The sequence below is a fragment of the Strix aluco genome, chromosome 1, assembly GCF_031877795.1.
Source record: "Strix aluco isolate bStrAlu1 chromosome 1, bStrAlu1.hap1, whole genome shotgun sequence".
NCBI lineage: Eukaryota > Metazoa > Chordata > Aves > Strigiformes > Strigidae > Strix > Strix aluco.
Window position 1 is genome coordinate 38,007,665 of NC_133931.1, and position 21,717 is coordinate 38,029,381.

Sequence of the window (21,717 nt, forward strand, 5' to 3'; positions counted from 1 at the left end):
AGATGCCTTCCAAAAGCTCATTGACTAACATCTGTATTTCTTACCTCTATTTACAATAACATTTATCAACTCTAGAACTTTCCAAATCACTGTATTGGAATGGCACCAAACCTATTCTGAGAGATGGTATAAGGAAAGGAATATTTGCAGTATATTTTCTATCTAGCATGAGGAGCACAATGAATATTCTACACTCCTGTCATACTGCTCAAAAGAGCAATACAATAAATTAAAAAACAAAGACAAAACAGTTACAGTTGAACAATACAGGCAAAGCTCACAACTCCAGGCCTTGGAGAACGCTGGGATCACTACTGCTACAGCACTGTTGAATCAGCAAACTTTTCGTACAGCTAAACAGCCAGGAAAAGTGGCCAAATGCCTCTTAGAAAACAGCTAGACATTTTATGTCTTACATCCTTCTGCTTGAGTTAATCTTCTTAAAATATGCACAAGTGCAAACTTTATGAGATAAGCAAAAAGGGTGTATTATACTGAAAGAGAATGAAATATAAAGAAAAAAAATCAAAAATTCTTACGTATTCTAAGCAAAAGACTGACAATTTGAATGTGATGCATACACTGCTAAATTCAGAAAATATACCAGTACGTAAGCAAATGTTACTGAATATTAATCAATTTTATCATCTACTGTATCAAGTGATCATGACTAATCACAATTAAAAACAGAAGAAACAATACATTTCTATCTGAAAAGAGTGCTGCCACAGCCCTCAGTTACACAGTGAACTATCTCAGAGCACTAACCTCACAGTAAACCGACTGACTTCATATAGACCGCACAACCCATGGAGGTAAAGTTTGCCACTATAAAACCACTTCAATTCAAAATAAAATAACCTATTTTCAGGTTAGCAACGTGTCTGAATGCCTTCTGTGCATTTCTAGAGACTTGCAATTATTACTAGTAAAAGTAGCAGATTCAGAACTAAGCTTGGAGACATTGCTCCACTGGCACATGCATAGACCAGAAGGGCAAGTCAGAACATGCTAATAAACATTTGAAAATCCAGGGATAAACCATGTGCCCCCAAAATCATGACGTGCAAACATATTTTTCATGTTTTCTGGAAAACATAATCTTCTGTAAATACTATTAAAGAAAAATGTTTGATAGCATAGATCTATCAGCTCTTCCATCTTTAAATCTGGGATGTATTTGCATTCCTAAAACACTGTATTATTCAAAGTGAAATTACATTAAACATACTGCTGCTATATTCTCAACTACTGTCTGAAAGTGTCCCTAAAAAACATATTGTATATATTTTTACTTTCAAGAAGATTTTAGTTTTTCATAACCTCTTTTTCTTTTAAACTGGAAGTTTTCACATGAGTAACTCTGAATAACTACAGGGTCAGCCAGGTAGACTTCAGCTTAACCACATATACCAAACAACAGAAAGCATACAGATATTCAAGAAAATAAGTCAAGTTTGAACATTATATTTTTATTAGATCTATGCCCAAACAGAAATAATAATGCATGTCTCTGTATTCAAGATATTAAAAACATCTATTTGCATATGTATTCTATCATATGTACTGTATCTCTCTGCATATTTTGTATCTACTTTATCAAAAGCAATGTTTACTGCGCTCCTTTTTATTCTTTCCCTTACCCTCCTATTTGTTCAAAAGAACAGGGCACAAAATTTAGAATCAGCATATGTAAATAAACCGATTTTACCTATTCTGTGCCACAACAATACTAAAATGATATCAGGAAAACTGGCAAAATGGCAATTCCCATCCATATGAACAGCAGCAAGGGTGGGAGGGGAGGGAATTGCTTTAAAAAACCAACTGTATGCCATGTTTAGTAATCGAACTTGCAGATTATATGGTCACATAGGTGTTTCATTAAGAAATATTTTTCACCCAAACTTCCTACGCTCTCAGAACAGCCAGCACTGGCTGCTCTCTACCCCTGTGAATGGCATTTAGAATAAGCTCTTTCTGTCAGAAACATGACTCCTGCACCTTTCACCTTCGTTTCTTTTCAATTCTTGTCTGAAAAAGCATGAAAAATTCCAGGGTCTCGACGCGCACAATTAATAAACTCTGACTAGAGCAACACGACTTCTTCATAACGGTGAAGGCAATTAAACCTCAAAACAACCAACAAGTTGTGCGAGTTACTTCCCCTCGCCATAACGGTTTACTGCTTTTCCGGAACACGTACTATGGTCCAAAAAATGACATTCATTTTGGAAAGCCTTCAGCGTCAGGAGAGCAGATTTATTTCTCCAAGCGTGACAGCTCGGGGAAGCGCCCCGGCCTGCACTGCCCGGCTGCGGGCGGGCCGCCCCCACCTCTCCCCCACCTCTCCCCCACCTCTCCCCCTCCCTCCTCGGCAGACTTTTCCAGGCAGCCCCGAAGCCCCGGCCCCTCCTCGGGCCAGGTGTGGGCGCGCGGCGGGCGGCCGCGGGCTGTGGAGCGGGCGGGGAGGCGGCACTCCGGGCTCGGCGCCTTTAAGCAGCGCGGCGTCGTTGTCAGGCAACGGCCGCACAACAAACGGCTCCACCGGAAGGTCTCGCGGGCCACCGCTGCCCCAACCCCCCCCCCCCCCACCGCGGGGACACTCGGGCCCAGCACCGTAGCCCGGGCCCCGGCTGGCGCGCCCCCACTCCGACCCGCTCCCTCCGCCGCCTCCCGGGCCCGTCCCGTTCCCCGGCGAGCTGCCCCCGTCCCGCCCGCAGCAGGGGAGAGCGGGAGGGCCCGGGCTGTGAGCAGGACGGCCGCTCGGCCCCCGCGCGGCGGGGCCGGCACACCGGACCGCGGGGGGAGGGCTCCGCGGCGCCGTCCCGCCCGCCCCGCTTACCGGCGGCCTCAGCTCTCTCCGCGTCCCGCGCGCGCGTTACCGCCTCCCCGGAAACCGGCGGGCGGCGCCGAACAGCGCCCCCTGCTGCTCGGGAGGGCGGCGCGACGCGGCCCGCGTACCCCGCGGCCGCCAGCCCGGGGCCGCCCCGGCGCGGCTTTAACCGGTGAAAGGGAGTGGGGCGGGAGGCGGCGGCGCTCTCCGCTCAGTGGGGAGCCTCCGCGGGGCGCTCCCGGTGAAACTCCGCTCGGCTAGCCGGGCGGGTCGTGGCGAGGGGGGCGGGCGCGCTGTGACCGCGGAAAAGCGCCGCACGCTGTAACCCGAGGGCGCCGGGCGGCCCCGCGGTGACCCGCAGCCTCGGCCCGGCCGCGGCGCGGCGCAGCGCCGGCCGCTCCCGCTGGGGGCGCAGCGCCGGCCGCCCCGGGCCTGCGCGGACCGTACCACCTCCCCCCGCCACCCCCCGCCGCCTCGCGTTGGTTCCGCCGGCGGCCCGGTGCGGCGGGCCAGGGCCGGGCCCGGTGCGGGGAGCGATGGCGGCGGCGGCGGGGAGCGGCGCCTCCGGGAGCGGGATGGCGCAGAAGACGTGGGAGTTGGCCAACAACATGCAGGAGGCGCAGAGCATCGACGAGATCTACAAGTACGACCGCAAGCAGCAGCAGGAGATCCTGGCGGCCAAGCCCTGGACCAAGGAGTGAGTGAGAACCGGGCCGGGCCGGGCGGGGCGGCGGGGCCGGAGGGGCGGGCGGGCGGCGAGGGCCTCGGGCGCGGGCCGGGCCGGTGCGGGCGGCGGGGCCGGCCCTGATGGCTTCCGCGGCCTCTCTCTCGTAGCCACCATTACTTCAAGTACTGCAAGATCTCGGCACTGGCGCTCCTGAAGATGGTGATGCACGCCAGGTCAGGGGGCAACCTGGAGGTGATGGGGCTCATGCTGGGCAAGGTGGACGGGGAAACCATGATCATCATGGACAGCTTCGCCCTGCCCGTGGAGGGCACCGAGACTCGCGTCAACGCTCAGGCGGCCGCCTACGAGTACATGGCAGCGTACATTGAAAACGCAAAGCAGGTACGGAGTTTCTCTCCACGGTGTGGCTGCGGATCTTCTCAGCTCATCGTGCAGGAACGTGTTCTGGGGTTTGCAGGCTTCCCTGCCTCCGCCCCTCCCACAACGATAAAGTGGCTGCCCTGTTTGTTCTCAAGCATGGCTAAGAGAACTGTGTCAGCAGCAAAGAACACAGACCCCTTTTAACGTTTTCACATACGTATTTCCATGTCTTACAGTAGGTCATCAAGTACTGGATTCTCCTTTCCTTTATAAGTGATTTTCATTGCTCAGGAAGTGTTTTTTGTGGCTGCAGCTGGTGGCTTGTGGACAGATGAGAGTGTGTTTCTAGAATAACTGGTATAATACATGTTTCTAAAAACAGTATGCAAAATATAAAATATATATATCTGAGGTACTTACAATTTGTAAATCAGGAACATAACATTTATTTTTACATTTTTGCTTTCTGAAGTCTTACTGCATAGTCATGCTGCTGTTTTCTATAAAAATAAAGACATTTGTGAAGAAAATGCCAATAAGTAACTTTCAGTGCAACTTTATAATTCATATTTATAATTTAGAAATTTAGATGAACTGGCTCAGATGTCTGTTCCCCTTCTTCGTCACCCTGTATTCAGAGATCCATGTCATACTAAGCCTGACTATGCAGTAAAATTCTGGCGTGCAGAAGGATAACAGAAATATGAATCTGCTCTGTGGCTGACATAGAAACTAGCACGGCACATCAGAGGACCTGCTGACGTGCTTCTTCCAATACAGTGCAATCCTGTACTACGAGTAAGCGTTGAAATAACTCCCCAAGCTAAAACAGTTTTGGAGCCCAGTTTACCCTTTGAATTTTCTTTAATCCTCGAAGTATTTTAAAGCAGCTAAAATTAGGGGCCCCTTACTTATTCGCTGGAGATAACCGAGCAGTATTTGGGTTATTCTGGAGTGTTGTACTTACATTCACTGCGTTGTATACAGTTGGAGATATTTAAATACATGTGATTTAGGCTGGGCCATAACATCTGAAAAGAGTAGACATAATCCAGAAGTAGGTATATTCTAGGACTGTTTTTTAATAATTTGCCCCCATTTATGAGAAAACTTAGAAATAATTTATTTAATTCCTTTTATCAGGAAACTATTAATGTCATGATGTTAATACTGTTGTTACAGAAAAGTAGGTAACTTGAAAAGATGTCTTTACCTAAAGATATATTCATACTATTCAGTTCTTAGGTAGAAATAATGGGTTTTAAAATAATAAGTATATAGCATAGTCTTTTTTATATAGTTAGTAATCCTATGTTTAAAACAGTCCAGGTTTATGTAGGAGTACTCATATGATAGGAAACTTTTTTCTAGTTGTTTATATTGTACAGTTTTGTTAATAGTTGGTTTCACAGTGTTGAAACTGAACTTGTGTGCAAATACAATAACTCGGCTGAACTGGTGCTCTGGCAGAGATTGCATGCTGGCTGTTCCCTGTCTGATTTTGGCAAGCAGTTGTTCCTGGAATAACTCTTTTTGATATTAGATTACAAGTTGATATATTCTCCTGCATAAGTACTTTACAGGTGCCAGTGTTCCCGTTATTTGCTTCTCCATGGGCAGGATCTGTTGTTAATACAGTCAAAATGTGTTATTTGGCTTTGAAAAATAACACGTTCTTTAGTGTTTTGTTGGTCTCTCCTTCTTTATCATGGGAGATGTAAAGAAAATAGAAATATTATTTACCAATTCAAAAATAAAATAAATGTTCCATTCAGCAGGCAGTTTGTGTGTTCTTATCTCGTCTTAACGTTTTTCTGATTTAACCTTTCAGACGTATTCAGTATTTGGCCAAACCAAGCAGATGATGCATCCAAACACACAACTCTCAGTTAAGAACTGGCATATAGGGTCACACCAAAATTATTCAACTCAGTATGGAGCAGCCAGTAAGCAATTCCTGAGAGAGGATTACAAAATTAGGTGCAACGGGTGTTCGTTCTCCTGGGTCGTTTGGTTGGTTTGTTTGTTTTTCTTCCAGTATTTGTAGAGATAGCCAGGGGTAGTATTTTTAAACTCCTATTTTGAGTTTTTCTCATCCTAAAAATCTCAGAAGTTTATCTTTTGGCTTTCACAACATGCTCTGGCAATAATTTCTGCCACTTCTGGTGTTCAAAAACATGCCTCTGAAGTTACTTTTTAAACTTGGCAATAATCTCTCTCTGTGCCTCTTGAGTTGTGTTACTGTACTAAATAATGAACGTTCATTCTCTACTGACATACCATACATTATATGAGATTATACAGACTTATGTCATATCCACCCTAAGAATTTCTCTTCCATGCTGAAGAGTCCCAGCTTCCCATCTCACCATGTGGAATCTCTTCTGTACTCCAGCTGTCATTGAAGAAGGAGCTCCTGGCTCCTTGAAGTTCTTTGTTCTGTGGTAGTAGCTGTAACAGAGAATGCTAATACAACAGGTGATATGGCTTCTAGAGAATAGTTTAGCAAAGTAAGGTGTATGTTTAGTACTCGGTTTAGTATTAGTAAATTGGCGCGGCGGGCTGTGTGTGTTCTTTTTTATCCTCTCACCGTGTTGAAGTATGCTGGAAGGCCCAGTAGAGGGCAGCTGGTACTTTCGGAATGGAGATTAACACTGGATTTGTTTTCCTTCACTGCTGTTAGGTTGGTCGTCTAGAAAATGCAATTGGCTGGTATCACAGTCACCCTGGCTATGGCTGCTGGCTCTCTGGGATCGACGTCAGTACCCAGATGCTTAATCAGCAGTTTCAAGAACCCTTTGTAGCAGTGGTTGTAAGTACTGGCTGATAGTTGATAAAACTGCATAGTACATTATGCTGAGGGGGGAATAATTTTTAGATTTCTGTCTGTTAACATTCTAGTAGTGTGTATTTTGCATGATGGAAGTGTTAGATCCAAGTTCTAAATTGGTATTGCTCTTTTTGCTTTGCTGACTTCATACTGGTCAAACCAGTAATATTGCTTACCAAGGCCATTTTCACTGCATTGTCCTAGGTATGGTAGCTCTGTACAAATCCATACATTACTCTTAACTTAAAGTTCTACTTGATACTTTTGAAAAAAATGTATTGTGCAACCCATATTTAACCTCCTGCAATAGAACAAAAATCTGTTTCTTTTGTTCTCTTTGTTGCTTCTGTGGAAATAGAGCAAAGTTCTGTTAGTTCTGTTAGTTTGCATCTAAAATGCCTTTTAAATTAAATTAATGACATAGTACAAGGTAGAAGACACTAGGAAATCTATGAAGAAAAAATCTAAAGAAACTCTTTGGGCCCTTCAGGGTCTTCCAGGCTTCAGATTGCATTTGAAATCAAAAGTAAACCTTACTTTAGATATTGCTTGTATAACCATTGATAGTAAAGGAAATAAAGGAAAAAAGACTGAAATTAGTCAGAAGAATAAATGACCCTTAAGAAGTATTTCCACCATGTGAGTTCTCCCATGTTATGACATAATTTCACAGATTCGGAACACTTTCCTTGGGACTGCTTTTTTCTTTGGTTTTTTTTTCTTCTTTTTTAAATTACTTTTAAAATTAAACAGGGTATTAGTACACATGTTAGTGAGGAGATTCCTTCATTAGTTTCCTGTATTTTCCACCAAATTGCAGCAGATCACTTAATACTTTTTCTTACCTCTAGTGATTATACGATTAAAATGCAGATTTTTATTATGGTTTATTGATTGCTCTTAAGTGCAATTTCTTTAAAGTATATGGGAAATAATGAAAAGTAGTTTGGAAAACTGGTCCATAGAAGGCTATTGGTAGTCCCATCTTTTTAGAGAGTCTCGTACCAAAAGATGACAACTGAGAAAGTACTGTTCATGACAAAGCTAATACAATTTGCACTAATTACGTTCCTGTAATGCAATTACTGTAAAGTTAATACATGCCTGTAATAATTTATAAAATCATATAGCAAGCATCACTTGCATTTTTACAGATTGATCCAACAAGAACAATATCTGCAGGAAAAGTAAATCTTGGAGCATTTAGGACATATCCTAAGGTAAATAGTTAAAATTATCTAGTGCATGATCACTAAACTGTCTTTAAATAAGTAATAGATTGGTTCTAAAGATTACTGCAGTTTGACAGTTTGCTGTTTTGTACTGTACTGTGTGTCATTGTTCCTTCTAAAAGAAAGATGTGCTGATATACTAGTTATTGCATGGTTTTGGATATTGATCACATTTACAAAGGTTGACTTCTGGTTTGTTTTCCATAGATTTCTGGCAGTGTTAAATAAAATAGACTGTCTAGGTAGTGAGGTTGTCCTGAAATTCTATAGCTCCATATGGCCATTTTTTAATGGATATAGTTGTAGGTAGCATTCATCAAAACAGATTTATGTTGATTCTTCTCTATAATTTTTTAGTCCTAAACCCAAATGTTAATAGTGTGTTTAATATGTTGTAATCTGTTTTTCATTTTAGAAAACGAAGATTCAAAACTATCTACTTAACTCTTTCAAATCAATATTATGAATCTTCACAAAATAATGTACCAAAATAAGTTTATTAAACACATTGAAGGGTTAGGCTAAAAACTAGAAAGTCACATAAATACTGGAGATCTAGATCTCCAAATGCAGTCTTTCATTTATACTTCTGGCAGAGATATAACTGTGCTATTTAATTTCAAGCTAGTAAACTTCAGGCATATCCTTCAAATTTCTAGTTATTATTGACTGATCAAGAACTTCAGGCTGACATCCAGTAAAACTGTAATAAACAAAAGTGTTTGTGAGAGGTTCCCAGTTGCATTCAATCATTATTTTGTTGTTGACAAATAGACAGATCTTAGAACAATTAGTGATTTAGGAGAATATTCTTCATACTTTCAGAATTTTGAGCAGGGAGAAGAATCCTGCACCTGGAAGCCAAATCGTCTATAGAAAATGCATTTAGAAGTGTATTTTTAGGGAGTCCTCACAGTGGTCTGCAGGCGGTTCTGGCCTAGTCAGCAGCTGTGAGTGGCACCATCTCGGCTAAATAAGTAACTGAAGTTTTAGGTATCTGTAAGGCATATCCAAGGCATGGATGTGTCTTTCCTCTTCTCATGTCTCCTATCTTACCTCAAAAGAGGATTGAAATCACTTCCAAGAATGGGTAGAGAAATGTTATCTTAGAATAAGCTCACTCTTTCTTTGATCTAAGAAATGATCCAATCATAGCTTGCCATCTTCCTTGTTTGAAAAATCTCCATTATGACCACTAGTTTTCTTCCAACATGCTTTTTGATAGACCTGCAAATATAATGACTGCTAGTAAAGCCAAATGTAACTCTGAGATCCAAGAAAATTCTAAATTTCAGACTACTGGTGGAAATTTAATTTTCTCTGAGAAAAATAAACTAGAATTGCATAAATGAGAATTTTTGTCAAGTGCTTTCAAAGAGTTCAGGCATTTAAAAAATGCCAAAATTACTGTGTCATCTTTGCCTTTTGTTGAATTTTTAGGGCTATAAACCTCCAGATGAAGGCCCCTCTGAATACCAGACTATTCCACTTAATAAAATAGAAGACTTTGGTGTACATTGTAAACAGTAAGTAACATAAACACTACTAACTAGCACAAGTTCTCAGTTTTTGTGCTTAGGTTAGTGATTCAGTATGGAAAAGTACATTTCTTGGAGTATTTCAGATCTTCAGGTTCTCTGTTGCTTTAGCACTGTTGGTTTTGTGAAAAAGTGTTACTGGTGTTTATTAGGAGATATTCTAAGGGAGAATTGTTATGAAGATAAACCTGGTTAAATGCTTTAGCAGTTGATTCCTGAACACCTTTAAGCAGTGCTTGCTTAGTGCAGGGAGGTAAGGGTCAGATGTAGATTTGGCAGCAGGGCTAGGGAGATTGTAGTCTGCTCTTCTGAGTAGTGGCAAGTGCTGTGCATCTCTTTATCCTGTGTCACTAGGCGTGTTAAGATTGTTTCTGTCTTTGGTAGGATTGGAAAATGGAGCTGCTTCAAGGATAAAATCAGCAACAGGAAGAATTAGTACTTTTTCTCTCCTGCTAGTTTACGTTCCATGAATTAAAAAGGTGGTTTAATTTTAACCATTCTCTCTTTAACTGTTCTGTCCCCAGCCACACGTTCTTCACTTCATCCCTACTTTTCCTTATTTGGTGAGACATTTGTTTTGCCAGGTCAGTTCCCTGATCCTGTTGGAGCTTGTGGGAGCACACATGGTCTTGCTGGTTAAGCTAAGGTGGGGTGGAAAGTAGAAGCAGATGTTGGAGGCACAGCGTTTACAGAGAACAGCTAAGGAAAGATGGGACTGCTTCTTTCAGTAATGGCCTGGTTTCAATTCTACCTCCAGATATTTGACAAGCACTACAGCTTAAGCATTTGTGTACAGAGAACTTGAAGATCTCATTGACACCAGTGTGTCCTGTAGGCTGTTGCATAGTTTTTTCATGTTTTTGGAGCATGGATTCTTTAGTGCATTTATAGTTGCATGCAAAGTCTGACCCTGAAGAGATTAAAAAAAATAAAATAATTGGAATTGGTCTTCCTATCCAATTTGAGGAAAAATCCAGAACGGTAGCTACACAGAAATCTTTGTAGAACTGTAATGTTCCTGTTATTTCAGAGTAGTCCTTATGGCATTGGCCATAAACCCATGCTTTTAAGCATGAAAGGAGCATATATTTTCTTTTCTGTTTTAGAGGTGGTCAGTTTGGGAGAGTTCATTCAGTGGGTTTTTTTGAAGTTGGAAGTGCTTAATAGTAATCGTTATAATCTCCATCACAGGAAGCTGGCTTCTTGTACAAGCCACTTCTTTTCATCCAAAACAAGAAAATACTTTCCAGTCATTCCTAGAAGGAAACGGCAGTTGGGCAAAGAGAGAGAATTAAAACTGGAAATTTGTCACGTTACTGAATTACTGATAATACAAAAGATTAGAGTGGTGGTGTCCTCTCAGTAGTATGGGTAGTCCGACTAAGAATTAAAAGTTTAGAGAACTTGAATGATGATCATAAAACCATGGAATCATTTAGCTTGGAAAAGACCTTTAAGATCATTGAGTCCAACTATTAACCTAACACTACCAAGTTCACCGCTAAACCATGTCCCCAAGCACCACATCTACACATCTTTTAAATACCCCCAGGGATGGTGACTCAACCACTTCCCTGGGCAGCCTGTTCCAGTGCTTGACAAACCTTTTGGTGAAGAAATTTTTCCTAATATCCAATCTAAACTTCCCCTGGAGCAACTTGAGGCTGTCTGTTCCCATCCTATTAACTTCTTACTTGGGAGAAGAGACCAACACCCACCTTGCTACAAGCTGCTTTCCTTTCCTTTTCTCATAGTTGTAGAGAGCAATAAGGTCTCCCCTGAGCCTCCTTTTCTCCAGGCTAAACAAGCCCAGTTCCCTCAGCCACTTCTCATAAGACTTGTGCTGTAGACCCTTAATGATCCTGTCTGTTTGGAATGCCAGTGACTACTAATTGCTTTAGTAGCAGTCTGGATAATCTTAGTCAAACTTCTCTGCTTTAACTGGTGTTCAATGCCCAATGTGAAACTGCTTTCATTTAGTCTTTTTAACTAAGTTTATTACACTATTCCTCAAACAACTTGAATTTCTAATTTTGAGTCTGCCACATATGTCTTTGAAGAACTGACTTAGTATCTCGTTTTTCTTAGCATATGTGAAATAAGGGCATTTGTTCTATCGCAGAAATACTAAAATGTGGTGTGTTTGTAGATTTTAAAGCATTGTTATGTCAGATGGAGTTTCTGACAGAAATGCCAAGCAAAATAACTTCCCAGAGAAATCAAGAGATAATAGGATTATTGGTAACCTGTTCAAGAATTTCTTGATCAAAATAAACTTTAATATAGCTCTTTAATGTCGCTGTAATTCACCTACACTAATGACTTCTCATAGCTCAGCTTTCTATCTGCTTTATCATCTCTTGCGACTTCTGTAGCACCACTAAAGCGTGGCTTTCAAAATAGGTGGTGTAGAACCTGTTGTTTGCCTGTTGCTAACATTTACTGCTATCAGACATTCCTAATTGAATTAGAGGTGATATATGCAAAACTGCAGTCATCTGTAAGTAACAATTATTACAGTATTGAAGATCCCAAGCGTGGAACAGGGCATCACTACGTTGCACGAGAAGTTGTTAAGAGACTAATTAAAAAAAACCTTGCAATCTCATTAAATAGAACACAGCAGTATGTGTGGGGATTATGTATACCTGTAGTAAAGCTATATATATGAAATACTTACAGAAAATCTTTAGAGACAGAATTGGAACTGGGGGTAACTTTTGTATTGTTCAGTGCTTTGAATTTTTGAAGATATTTGCCATTGATAAGGATTTTTTGAGATGCATGTACTTTGAGAGTTTCAGCCAAACAAGATATATTTAGACAAAAGCTTATTTTGTTTGCATGTTTGTTTTTAAAGGTATTATGCTTTAGAAGTCTCGTACTTTAAATCATCTTTGGATCGTAAATTGCTTGAGCTTTTGTGGAACAAGTACTGGGTGAACACTCTCAGTTCTTCTAGTTTGCTTACTGTAAGTACCATAGTATGCTGTCATGTGCATGTATTAACTAGTGCTGAAAGCCAGACCCTCTACTGTAAAATGCTTAATGGGACACTGATAGATACAAATCCCACATTAAGAAACCATTTGTCAGATTAAACAAGAAAGGAAGGTTTTCCTAATCACAAATACTGAAACATTCTTTATATCTGCTCTTTAAAAGTAGAAGGTGGGAATAACTTATGTTTGATTTTGCTGAGTTCTCTATACCTTAGATTTTGTATTAAACACCTTTTTAACCTTACATCTCTTTACAGCACTGTAATGAATAGTACGCCTTAAAATAATAGTACTGAATAAGTAAACGCTTTTTTTTAAAAAAAAAAAAGAAACAATGGAACTGTTAAAACGAGGTTGCAACAGAAATACTGCAGGCAGACCTTCAGTGTAACAGCTCAGCATCAAAACCTTCCTTCTGCAAAAGCTGGTTTTATACCTTTTCTCTTGGTCAAAACCAGCTGAGTTTTACTCACTCTTTCATAACTGAGGGCATGAGCAGAAAGTAGTGAAGTGCCCATTTCCATCTTTAGGAATTGAGTATTTGTCAGATGTTCAGCTTCTGTTCTCTCAACCACCACTCATGTGCCACTCACGTTCTGTATCACTTCAGTTGCAGACATAATTAAAATGTGCAGTACTACAGTCTTAAAGGCTCTTTTAATTTTGTTTATTTTGTGTATAAATGCGTGGATTTATAGCTTAGAATTCAATGTGTTTATTGCCTTCTTTCTCCTAAGAATGCTGACTACACCACTGGTCAAGTCTTTGATTTGTCTGAAAAATTAGAACAGTCAGAAGCTCAGCTTGGAAGGGGCAGTTTCATGCTGGGTTTAGAGACTCATGATAAGAAATCAGAAGACAAACTTGCAAAAGCAACAAGAGACAGGTAAGGTAACGCATACTTGTGTTCATCCCTGTGAAAAGTGTTACTTTGGTTTAAAGTTCTATCATGCCTTTAATTGTAACCTACCAATTAAATTGTAACCTACCGAGATTATAGATAACAATTATTTGTTATAGATAGGAATGAAAGACTCCAAATGTTACTAGATATTTTTGAAAGTTTAAGAAAACCTTGCCTTTATTAAACCTACAGTGGCTTTTCAGTGTTTCTGGAATAAATTCAACTCTAGTTTATTAAACAAGAAACCCCCCTTAAATTCCATCAGTATATGGCAATCCAAAAAGATGTTTTCTGTCAAATGAAAAATGGTAGCATTGGTAGAAAATTACACATATTATGTGGTTAATCAGGTTTAAACTAACAGTAGATAAAATTATTACATAGAACATGATTTTAAGAACTAGTGCTAACAGTCCAGTAATTTAGTTTACACTTAATGTAATACTTCAACTCACTTAAAAATGAAGAACTTCCTTTTTCTCATATTTCTTAATATATTCTTTTTTCATAAATGAGGAATTTTATTTTGGTATGGTTTGTTTTGTTTTTAAGAAGTAGATTACAGACGTTCTGGCCTTTATATTTAGCTACCCTGACTGATAGCAAATACTTGCTATTATCAGTTAATGAATTTATCACTGGGTGTACAGCATTATTCAGAGAAGTTGTAGTGTTTTCCCTCAGTGTTCCTTATACATTTGTTGGTAATCAGCTCTTTTCTTTTTTGAGCTTTGAGGTACAAAAGTTGCTTCTCACTAATACATCTCTCTCCCAATAGTCTTAAGAATGATATGTGTGCTTAGATTGTCTATATAATGTTATAGTCACCATTTTTCCAAGTAAAATCTTTAACAAAGGGTATTAGTATCCAACAAGTCATACAGTATCTTGGGCTGTTCAAGAATATCATAATTGGCAAATTCCAGGCTTTGAAAACCAAGAAGTACTGCACTGTACATGCTAGTACAGTCTCAGGTTCATCTGTGGAGAAGACAGGACTCGCCTGCATGCATCTTAGTGGTGTTTTGGGTGAGATACAATTCCATTTAATAAGGGAACAATTCTGTAGAATCCCTTTGAACAGACTGCAAAAGCTGAATAAAATCTGGGATGTTCTACTTTTCAGATTTGGAGGTTTTTCTGGTCCCCTTCCTCATTTTATCCTGATATCTAGAACAGTTTTCTTGTATCTTCTTCCCCCTGCCCCCCACAAGCTGGCAATATGTGCCATAGTACAAACTTTACTAAGGGACTGATTTCTGAGATGCCGCATGAGTCGTGAGTTTAATGATGAGTGAAAAAAAAAATCAAGAGACAAAAAGGAGGCCTTGTGTGAAGAAACTGATTATAAATAACTTTACATTTAGCTCAGTATGACTCAGGTGAACATGGGCTTTGCCTTAACCAAGAGAGTGGTCAGCTTGTGTTGGACAAGCCTTTTGTTCCACAGTAAGCAGTGAGGGAATACCTGCAAATGTAATACGGTCCTTGCTAAAGAGAATCAGAGTTGCTGTTGTGCTAGTGTCTTCCATGATTTTTTTTCTTTGTTATGGAAAGTTAACAGCTCTTACAAGTTTTCTAACAAACATGATCAAGTTCAAGGGGGAGTTGACTTTCTAGCCGTTAATACCCGTTGACATTTGCAATGGAGTTAAGGCTGTTGCCAACTCACGACAGCCAGGTTAAGTGCTACCTCCCAGTTCCTGTAGTGAAACAGTTAAAATAGCAATACTTTAAAGACATGAGAACGGTGGGGTTGCTGACAAGTTTGCTTTGACTTTGATCCCTGTTTGGTGACCCATAATACTGACCGCATTTTATTTTCACATTACTCTCACAGGCTTACAGTTATTCTAAGAAATAACTCCTTCTCTGATCATCCTATTTCTTGCAGAGTTTCTAGAGATGTTTCTTTTCTGCTTTTATTTAGTCATCATCAGTAGTTAGTTTATAAATTGTAAGACTGGAAGGGATTGTTGTTGTCATCAATTCTGCTTTCCTGTGTAACAGTAGTTCCCAAAATGAATTGTAACACTCTTACAGATGCATGGTTTTCTTCAACTAATAATCTTTCCTAAGAAAAGAGAAGAGACAGTAGAATACTTACGCAGACACCAGGACAATAGATTCAGCGGCACCTAACTTACTTTCAAGAAATAAGGTTGCAAAGTTTGCTAAAGGATTATTGGGTGTACCTGTTTTAGGAAAAACAATACTGTAAGACATTGGCATAAAGATGCTACACGTGGCTATATCATCTCTTCTGTTATTGTGCATACACATCTCTAAGAGTCATTTTCTCAGAGTACATATGCATTAGCCAAACTGTGTTCTGAGCCATCTTCCTTTGCCTATGATTCCTTTATCTATATAGTAGTAATTTGTCCCTATCTTCCATGCCTTCAGGGCTAATTCATCTTTTGTGTTTGTATAGTCTGTTTTGAGACATTTTTTATTTGTCAGTTTGATACTACATCTCCCTAAGCCAGGCACACTGGATGAAACTTGGATCTATAGGAATCCTCTTAGCTGTTTGGTGGTTTTGCACATGTTACATATTAATGTTACATAATAACTGATTAGCTCCATAAACTCTTCCTTTAATGTTCTCTCTGAAGTTTCTCAGAGGAGCTATGGTTACTGTGCACCACTGGCCTGCAGCTGGGCAAAGGAGATAAGGGAGAGAACAGTGAGAGCCTTCAGGTATTAGTAACAGCTGGTAGCTGTTATTAATCCCCCAGGGATTATTTTTTTTTCATTTTTTGGTTCCGATGACCACAGAGCTCACTTGCTATTGTTAATGTAAGACGTCTTAAATTTCCAGAGTTTTCTGGAATTGGTCTTTGTGTGTGTAGTGCTTGTCCATTTGTTTTTTAAGTAACAAAAAGCTATTGGCAACAATGGCTAAATTGCTGTGTGTGACTTTTCCTTTCTGGACAGTTGTTAAGATTCATGGGGTTATGGGCACCCTGAACTTGCAAGACAGCTGAATATCTTCAAACAAAATGACACTTCAGTGTTTGGCCAACGTTAAATTTATGCTTGTTTTTCAGCTGCAAGACCACCATAGAAGCTATACATGGATTGATGTCTCAGGTTATTAAGGATAAACTTTTTAATCAAATTAATATAGCTTGAAGTGCATCACCAGCTGATATGCATCTCCAAAGCAGAAAAAGTCATGGTTTCTTTTGCTTGGACTTGTTCAATTTGGGCAATGAAGCTGGAGTGGAAAATTATTCATTTAATTTGTAGTACTTTAATATTTCCCACCTGTCTGACCAGTTTTAAAGAACAAAATGTTCTGAAATGTAGTGCAACTTTTTGTTCTTTATCATAAAACACAACCAGTTTGGAGGATTGTTCCAAAGGAAAAATAAATGTGACTCACTGGATTTTGCTCTTAGGTATTTATCTCTATTATCCAACTGCAATAAAACAATTTTGAAAATGAGTGTTTGGGGACTTGAATTTTTTGGCAAACATTCATCACCTTTTACTCTTTTTCTTACTGTTCGTAGAAAAGTTCTGTCCACCCAGTTAGATTCAATTGGTAACCTATGCAGTGTAAGAAGCTTGTTTCTCAGATTTTCATTTCTGCGGTTAATTTGTATCAGAAATAGCGTGGCCAGCAGGGACAGGGAAGGGATCTTACCCCTGTACTCGGCACTGGTGAGGCTGCACCTCGATTCCTGTGTTCAGTTTTGGGCCCCTCACTACAAAAAGGACATTGAATTACTCGAGTGTGTCCAGAGAAGGGCAACGAAGCTGGTGAAGGGTCTGGAGCACATGTCGTACGAGGAGCGGCTGAGGGAACTGGGGGTGTTTAGTCTGGAGAAGAGGAGGCTGAGGGGAGACCTCATCGCCTTCAACTACCTGAAAGGAGGTTGCAGAGAGCTGGGGATGAGTTTCTTTAACCAAGTAACAAGCGACAGGACAAGAGGGAATGGCCTCAAGTTGCGCCAGGGAAGGTTTAGACTGGATATTAGGAAGCATTTCTTTACAGAACGGGTTGTTAGGTGCTGGAATGGGCTGCCCAGGGAGGTGGTGGAGTCCCCATCCCTGGAGGTGTTTAAGAGTAGGGTTAACTTAGCGCTGAAGGATATGGTGTAGTTGAGAATGGTCAGTGTTAGGTTAGACTAGGTGATCTTCAAGGTCTTTTCCAACCTTGATGATTCTGTGATTCTGTAATTTTAAGAATTGAAATCCCATTTGCTTATTTTTTAACAAGTTATTAAATCTATTGGATCCTTTCCTGATTTAGTTTTACTGGTCCAGCCAGAAATGTTTTCTTCTCACAGTGATGAAACATTCATGCATCATGCAACAGTATTTTGCTTGTAGCTTCACACTTATGATGGACATTTTGTATTTCTAAATAGTCAAGTAATAACCAGTTCCCCATTGAAATTAATAATATGCTTTTATATCATTACTTTTCTCCTGCTCACCTTCTATTGCTTGTCATAGTCACTTGCTGCATGCAAAGGAACAAAACGAAAAATTATTATCTCTGAAATACACGTTAGGCTAATTTAGGGCCACAGATACTAAAATGCATTAATCATAATTGCTGGCTTACAACATGGTGCTGCTGCAGGGCTGATCTAAGTTTGTTCTGGAGGCTTTCATACTGCATTTCAATAATTCAAGATGTTTGGATTTCTTTTAAGTTTTTATCCTTAATCCTGAGTTTCCTGGGGTTTTTGGAATGTTTACTTTTGGGATAATTTATGCTTTATACAATATGCCATTACACTTTATACCTTAAGTAACTGATATTCCTTTTCAATCTTAACTCTGCCTTGATGTGGGTTTTATTTTTGTTTTGGTCTGGAAATTTTAATAGTTATTACTCATTTGGGGCTTTTCATCCAATGGATTCCAGTGTATTTGAAGCTAAGATGCAGGTTATACAATGGAAAGTTATCATTCAGCAGGGAAATGCAGATACCGCAAAGCAGAAATTCATCAGGAGTTTTAAAGCAGCAGCATTCAGCAGTGTACAAAAAATATATTTAATCAGAGTTAGTAAAGTTGAGACAATTACCAAATGTGTAGTTTGATACGAGAACAATTTTATGCTTCTTCCAGCATGACACTGGTGGTGGGGAGGCAAGAGAAGCAAGCTGTGGTATTTAAATATTCAAAGCTGTTAGTTTTCTTGGAAAGGGCAGCGATAGACTTCTGTATGAGCAAGCACAGTACGTAAGCCCACAGCAGTACCTTTAAGTCCAAGGAAGGCACAGCAAGTGTACCTGGCCAGTGTAAGTGTACCTTACACAGGTGTTTGTGAGACTTCAAATTTTAGCACACAGCCATTATCCCACTCAATATGTGTTTACACAAAGAAGTATGCTGCTTTTGTAAAATAAATATCTATTAGGAAATATAATCTATGTTGCCACTTTATAGAATTCTCTTTGTATAACATGAGCCAAAAGTTTTGGATATCTTGTATCTACATGAAATATAAAATAATAGTTTAATCTCATATTAGTCTATTTAGCATATTTAAACTGTCCTCATTTGTGATAGCAGTGAGCTGAAATTTCATGCATGTAGGCTCAGACTGAATGTTTTTAGTCACAGATGGTTTTAAAATACCAAGTTGTTTTGTAAACTAGCAATATGAATGCTGATGCTTGAATGCTGATGGAAACAGTTGTCCATTGAGTTACCTGTGTTGTTACTTGCTGAGCCTGTAGTGTTATAACTCAGTTTAAAATCACACATGTAGTATGGCTATACCTGTGGCCTGTATAGGATCCTTTTTGTAGTGGTCAGGAACCAAAATAACAATGCCCTTGTCTTTGATCAGCCATTTTTATTGCTAGCATTATTCCAGATTCTGCCTTAACTGAGATCAGAATTCCGTGCATTGAAGATGATTACCACAAAGGAGTTATCCAGTATGTACATGCACACACACACACGTGTGCGCACAAAAATGTATCCTAAACGATGAAGAATCATGAAGGGATAGAAAGTACGCCTTAATTCTACCAAATAGTTTTGAGACTTTAAAAATTTTAGGAATAAAGGTATTCTTGAGATCAGTGCATGTTGTATATCAACAAATACGTGAATTTGTTCTTTCACATTTGTGCCCACTTTTTATTTAGAAATTAGTTTATGCAAATGAATGCCACATATCAGATAATTATTTTGACAGCTAAAGTAATTCAGTACATAGTAAAGCATGTGCAAATAGGTTCTTTATCCAGATTTTTTGAGACAAGCATGCATACAAAAATTGCCTTTTTTGTGCCTTTGACATTTTAATAAATAAAAATCTAATTCAACAACCACAATTTATTTTTTCATCTAACAGTATTTGCCAACAGATATTAAAATTACAGAATGCTGAAAATGTGGAACTGTGTTTCAGCTTCTTCCCTCTCCTGTTATTCTGTTTTCCTTCATTCATGAAGTTGTCCCATATGCTCACCTCTCTCATCTGTGCAAATTGCATTTTTAAACAATCTATACATTCTAATCTCAACAAAATCCAAATACATATATGCATATTTGTAACAATAGAATACCAAGGACTAAGCTGTAATTCCTGATAAGAGTACCGGTTTGCCTTTATTGTGCACAGGCTTTAAGAAGAGCTTTTCAGATTTATTCTGTGATTACGGGGATAGTCAAAGATGCTTCATTGTGCTATCAGACCTCCTCCTCTTCAAACATTTGGTAGGAACTGGGATAGCAGCTCCTATAATCGAATTATCTTGCCTGAAGATTGAATGGTTGTACTACCGTCGCCATACAGAACCAGAAAAAAAGACATAATTTTCTTGCCTTTTTTAAATTTTCTGAATGGAGTAATGCAGCTGTGAGAGACTGGCTTCTATTTCTCTTCACCTGTTGTCCTATCCTCCAGTCTACCTAAAATGCAAATAGGCAAGAAAAGGTAAGGGGTTATGGCAAACGCCCTGCTGGTTCAGGCCAGTGGCCATCTACAACAGCAGACGTAGGAGTGCTGCTGCGGAAGAGCACATGAACATCAGCGCTCTACAGCCTGTCCCCTCTTACTCTACCACCATCCATGACTGTTGGGAGTTTAGAGGGTGCACCCCTGACCAGGCCTCTTAGTGCTCCCTAAAGGATATGGTGTCCTTAAATTTGTTTAACCCTTTTTTTAACCCATTGATACTGTCTGCCTCCAAAACCTCCCGCAGCAACAATTTCTAGAAGTTCACCCCCAGTTTAAGAAAGTGCTTTTTTTTGCCTCTTTTGAATGGATCTAGTAGCTTTATAGAGTATTCCTAGTTCTAACAGCATGGGATGTGCCAATTAGTTTTGTTTGCCTTACCACCTTTATGATTTTATTAGCTTTTATTGTATCATCACCTCAGCCTTCTCTCCAAATTGAGAAGTTTCAGCTTTTTCATGCTGTTGTGATAAAGCTGCCACTTCACCCACTTGATAATTTTAGTTGTCCTCCATACTATGTCTCATCCTGCTCTGTCCTCAACACACAGAGCCCACACTGTATTCAAGATTCAGGTGCACCAAAGTTTTATAGTGAGGCAAAATAGTTCTCCCTTGTTCTCAGTACCCTTCCTGGTGACACCCCGTGTTTCATTGGGTTATTTGGTTGCTGCTTCACATCAAGCTTATGACTTCAGAATCTTAAGAACTGCTCAAGTTTGAATTGGTAGGTACAACTCTGGAAAGCATTGTGTAGGCACGGTTCAGGTTTTTCCAAGATGCATTTATCTACATCAAAGCTCCTCTGCCACGTTTTTGCTCACTCTTGTGAGATCCTTTTGGAGTTCCTCACCATGAGCATGGTATTTGACTAGCTGAAAGAGCCAAGTTTCCAGCTGAAAACTTCAAGATACTTCGTTATCTTTGACTGGTTGGAGTTTCAGCTGATTGATGTGCTCATTTCAGAGAGGAGTTCACCCCAATTATACTGACTATATTTTATAATGTATTGCCATACTTTTGGACAGTAAAGTCAAATGCAAAATACTGTGCTGTCTATAACAAAATTCAGGCTTGGGTTGTCTTTATAATTCAGTAAATGTCTAGCCATTGTTTCGTATTCTGAATATCCAGAATACTGCACAGAGAATAGTAACTTAAGTATAGGACAAACTTTTGCAAATAAACACATTGGAGGACAAACGTTGAATTGCAGTGACTGTGGGGAAGAATGTTTTGCTCTCTAAAGGCTGTACACTGGAGAAGGAGATGGTTTCAGGTCTCATGCATGAATGATGACGTGCAGATGTAGGACTCATGCATACACAATTATCCATTTATCTTGCGTATGCCTGCACTGTATCTGACTGCCATACATATATATATAC

At 39.8% G+C, this 21,717-nt stretch overlaps 2 protein-coding genes across 14 annotated transcripts in view; one reads left to right on the plus strand and one right to left on the minus strand.

The window, feature by feature from the left end:
• Positions 1 to 3,173, minus strand: part of CSPP1 (centrosome and spindle pole associated protein 1) — a 67,615-nt gene extending 64,442 nt beyond the window's left edge. For 5 of the 13 annotated variants that reach the window (XM_074817806.1, XM_074817843.1, XM_074817824.1 and 2 more), the window contains exon 1: positions 2,846 to 3,170. The gene's annotated coding sequence lies outside the window, so the exon portion shown is untranslated. Of the gene's footprint in view, positions 1 to 2,011; positions 2,327 to 2,845 lie in introns of those variants that run through there. The other 8 variants (XM_074817799.1, XM_074817765.1, XM_074817790.1 and 5 more) reach the window with 5 other exon arrangements.
• Positions 3,174 to 3,295: 122 nt separating this feature from the next.
• Positions 3,296 to 16,844, plus strand: COPS5 (COP9 signalosome subunit 5). Its single transcript, XM_074817866.1, has 8 exons — positions 3,296 to 3,533; positions 3,671 to 3,905; positions 6,568 to 6,696; positions 7,869 to 7,934; positions 9,387 to 9,472; positions 12,345 to 12,456; positions 13,224 to 13,372; positions 16,444 to 16,844. The coding sequence occupies exons 1-8, from the start codon at positions 3,373 to 3,375 to the stop codon at positions 16,526 to 16,528; spliced, it is 1,023 nt and encodes a 340-aa protein (XP_074673967.1). The 5' UTR covers positions 3,296 to 3,372; the 3' UTR covers positions 16,529 to 16,844.
• The last annotated feature ends 4,873 nt before the right edge of the window (positions 16,845 to 21,717 follow it).

Bases quoted from the DNA above. Each gene is read 5' to 3' on its own strand.
- COPS5 (XM_074817866.1), top strand. From the start codon at position 3,373: ATGGCGGCGGCGGCGGGGAGCGGCGCCTCCGGGAGCGGGATGGCGCAG. The intron at 7,935-9,386 runs GTAAATAGTTAA...TTGAATTTTTAG, and splicing joins CATTTAGGACATATCCTAAG to GGCTATAAACCTCCAGATGA. The intron at 13,373-16,443 runs GTAAGGTAACGC...CTTGTTTTTCAG, and splicing joins GCAAAAGCAACAAGAGACAG to CTGCAAGACCACCATAGAAG.